This window comes from Chenopodium album, chromosome 3 (genome assembly GCF_948465745.1).
Source record: "Chenopodium album chromosome 3, dcCheAlbu1.1, whole genome shotgun sequence".
Classification (NCBI taxonomy): domain Eukaryota; kingdom Viridiplantae; phylum Streptophyta; class Magnoliopsida; order Caryophyllales; family Amaranthaceae; genus Chenopodium; species Chenopodium album.
Window position 1 is genome coordinate 85181469 of NC_137836.1, and position 4168 is coordinate 85185636.

Sequence of the window (4168 nt, forward strand, 5' to 3'; positions counted from 1 at the left end):
AAAAAATGGCGGGCTGGTGCCACCCAGGCCCCTTAATAGCTCCGCCACTGAATACAATTTGGAGTAATTGCAAATTGAGATACACACGTGAAGATAAAGTGTAGAGAAAATAAGATTCGTATCATACAAGTCCGTGGTATATGTAAAAAAAAGATGACGTAGAGATTATGTATGAGATCTGACTAGGGAGTAGGGACCGAATAAATTTTGAAAACATGATCTGTCGACGTTTAACTTTATAAGAAAAAACAATAATTGTAAAACAATGTGTTGGACGTAGACATAGATTTCAAAATCAAAAGATTCAAACCTCAAAACTTTAATTTAATTCGATGAAAACCTCAAAAACATTACATTGTTTTATTGATCAATTGGACTTACTATACAAGAAATCAATTAAATGAAGCATGAGGAAATGATTTCATGGAGTATATTAAATTATAAGAATAAAAAGATGAACCTTCTATCCAAAAATTTAGAATATTTAACAGTAAGAAGATCATAAATTTTGATTGGATTAAAAGGAAAGAAAAAAAATACTACAATATCATAGTCATAAGTCACAACCTTAAGTGGAACAAGACCAGGCACCAAATCGAAGACGGTGGATCTTGATGCTCCTTAAATAGCATCTAACTGGTCCACACATGCATCAATTTAATTACCAACCTCCATTATTTGCTTTTATTTCATTTCATTTCATGGAAGAAATTTAAATTATAAAGCTCTTTTAATTTAATTCTCACTTTATTTATTTATTTTTCAAAAAAAAAAATCTTTAGGGTTGGAGGGTAGGGGACACATAAAACCTTCCCAAGATTGAGCCCCCAAAGAGTCAAAGATATTGTTGAATCATCGTCAAAAAAAAGAGAACTTATTAATGCAACGAAAAGAAGAAAATTTTAATTTCTAAGAAAAATCATTATCTCATTTTTTTTTTTTCATATTTGTCCAAGCCTCGAACTGAAATCTTAGAATCGGAGAATTAATACATACATACTACTATTAAATTTAATCGTAGTAATGTATGTAAAACTAAATTCTTCTCCTTTACAAAGGATTTCGCAAAATTTATTGAACTACAACATGATAAGATACCTCGATGAGATGGCCTAATAAATTAAAAATTCTAAAAATGGCAATAAATTAAAGTGATCACGTAGTTGATAGGTTGGAATGAAATTACAACTAATTTGAAAAGAGGGCTTAAATTGCAATGGATAGTAATAAGCTAATTAAGGATTATGTAAATGGTGGAATTAAGTGATTAGTGATGTTGGAAAATGGTGATTATTGAAAGGTGATGAGGTGGGTTGTTTAGGAGGTAGCAATGCAAGGAGGCTTCCAGAACAAGAGTGACCTCTTGGGTTCTTTACAGCCTCTAAGCATCAAGGGAACAAGATACTCCGCCTTTTCGGCCGCGGTTGCTCCTCCTCCTTCTCCTCCTCTACCTGTAGCAGCAGCTTTCAGTAGTACCACCTCTTGTTGTGCTAATGCTTCTCCCTTTCTATTATGGGCGGCATAAAGCAACTTGTTGTTATTCCTTTTGGTATCATCCTTTTCCACTTGCGGGGCACAATTTTTGTTATTATTCTTGTGCCCTACAAGTGGATTGAGCATAGCCACTGCTGCTGCCGCGGGGCTATTGCTCCGTCGCCAGTAGTACTCGTAGGCATTTAGGGCGACAGCAGCAGCAGTGGCTGTGCTCGCACTCACCCTTGGTTGAGGTGGCAGTGATCGCGTCACTGCCAACTCATCCACCTCTTCATCCTCTATCTCTTCCTCATTGTCGTCAAGAGTTTTGATGACTGTTTTGTTGTATTTGCGAGGCCATGTGGAGTTGTTCCGTGTATTTGTTAGCTCCATGAGCTTACTCATTGTAAATGCCGTGCATGACCTTTGTACATTCATCACCCCTCTCGGTATAGCCAACACCTCTTCACCTCCTACTTCTTCTTCCTCCTCCTCCTCGTCTACCTCTTCATCATGATCATAATTCTCTACGATAGCAGCCTCGAGTATCTCCTCACTTTGTTCCAGTTCATGCTCATCAGTAGTAGTAGTACTGGTACTGAGAGTTAGAAGCAAGCGCCCGTCTTGTCGTTGCGCACGGAAGCAGTTCTGAGAAGGAACTGCGACAGCTTCAACGACAAGGCGGCCATCTTGGCGGTGGGACCGTATGTGGAGGTTGGACCCATCGTCTCGGTGAGCCAATGAAGGAAGAGGAGGAGGGAATGACGGCCTTACAAGAGGGACCATCATTGACCTCTTTACAGTGGGACCCCTCAAGCTGTTGTTGTTGTTGTTGTTGTTGCACTTATAATTATAATTACCCACTTCTACAATAACATTTCCTTTCTCCTCTACCTCTTCTTGCTCTTTCTCCTTCTCCTTCTCCTTCTCTTGCTCTTCCTCCACATGCTCGTGCTCGTCCTCGGGGTCCGAAGGCGGGTAGGAGAACCCATCAGACCCGGTCTCTGACCCGAGACTCTCAGTACAAATCTCAAGGCTCTTCTCACTAAGCGAGCTTGAACGCTTTGCCAAAGGGTGAACATATGGCGCAGGAAGCTGACCCGGCTCAGACCCGGACTTAGACCCAGACCCAGACCCAGACCCATCAGTCTTTCCAGGAGAAAGAATAGAACCCCAACTCTTCTTGTCAGCTTGAATAGAACTCCAGATTTCCTCAAATGCCTGACCACCCACGTTGTTGTTGTTGTCGTTGTTGTTGTTGTTGTTGTCATGATCATAATTATTATCATCATCAATGTTGTTGTGATGATGCTCGCCTAAGGCGAGCGAGGAATGAACCCTCTTGAAAGAAGAAGGGGAAGAATGAGGAGTGATCCATTTTTGTGGCGACGACATGTCAGCAGCAGAGAGAGTTCTCCGAATAGAATTGTTGTTGAAAGAAGAAGAAGAGTTGTTAAAATCAGAGCTAAGTAAAGAAACAATGCCCTGTTTTGATCGTATGAAAGAATCATCTTCATTCATGATCATTTTATAAGGGGTTTGAAGGCAGCTGGCGTTGTCAAACCACCCTGTTGACATCTCTCTCTTCTTTCTGCAACTACTTAAGATGCAGAGAAATATAGAGAGATGTTCGATTTTCTTTTACTTCTTTTTTTGTTTGAATTTGGACAATTTTTCTGAATTCCTGCAACACAAAAACAGATTCTTTTATTAGAGATAGGAAGATGAATAAAAATTAAAAATTTGGGAAAACAAGCATTAAAGAGAGCCAACTGTAAGAAGAAGTAAGTAACAAAAAAGTATCAAGTTACAAAGCATTCTGAAAAACATGCAAGTGGGATAGAGATATAATTGGGACATGGGTGTCAATCATAGGGCAGTCAAATTTTTCTTACCTTTTATTTTACTTCGATCATAAACAACCAACAACAACAATAAACCTCTGTTTTTATTTTCTCTCTTCTTCTAATAATACAGAGTACTCTGTTTTTTTTTTTTTTTTTTTTTTTTGTTGTTGAGTTTTGTTGAGTTTTGTGGGGTTTTAATTTTTTGAAACTTGGTTAATGTGTGTGAGAACTATGAGGGGGTGGAGGTATTTGTAGTGCCAGTAAAGTATGAAATTGGGTCCCACATAACGCAACAATTTTAAAAGTTGAACCTTTTTTTTTCTTTTCTCATTTAACTAAGAAGTTGCTCCTTAATTGAATTTTTATAATCACTAATTCCTTTATTCTATTAGTAGAAGTAGTATTATGGTAAATTTTAACAAACCATTTCTACTAATGTAGATTCCCTTTTCCCCTTTATTTGGTTTTTTTAGGGGATTAAGTGTGAATTTTGAGAGGATAAACAATTTAAGAATATACTAGGTTCCCTTGTTTAATTTTTAATCACCCCTACCACTCTAATCAATTGATGTTAGGAACATTTAGGTCGGTCGCCCTATATTATTCTTCTTTCATTTAGATAATTATTCTATGTTGTTAGAGTTTCAGCTTGAAGTTAAAGAATAGGAAAAGTCATTTAAAGTTAGAATTGATAAGTTTGGTAACTAGTTGTATTGACAATTATGAAAAATTTACAATTGATCTCAAATAGGAAGTTACATTTTAGAAAACTTTTGCCTTTTGAAGGGATTATATATATGATTTATACTTTGCATTTCTCTATTTTGACTCTAATATTATATTCGTAA

General features: G+C 37.2%; 1 protein-coding gene across 1 annotated transcript; it reads right to left on the minus strand.

Annotated features, from left to right (window-relative positions):
- Positions 1-977: 977 nt before the first annotated feature.
- Positions 978-3521, minus strand: LOC145624709 (uncharacterized). The gene is made up of 2 exons (XM_081677802.1): positions 3369-3521; positions 978-3157 (listed from the first exon to the last, which is right to left on the minus strand). The coding sequence occupies exon 2, from the start codon at positions 3049-3051 to the stop codon at positions 1318-1320; it is 1734 nt and encodes a 577-aa protein (XP_081533928.1). The 5' UTR covers positions 3052-3157; positions 3369-3521; the 3' UTR covers positions 978-1317.
- Between the last annotated feature and the right edge of the window lie 647 nt (positions 3522-4168).

Coding starts and splice junctions, on each gene's coding strand:
- LOC145624709 (XM_081677802.1), bottom strand. CDS start 3,051: ATGTCAACAGGGTGGTTTGACAACGCCAGCTGCCTTCAAACCCCTTAT.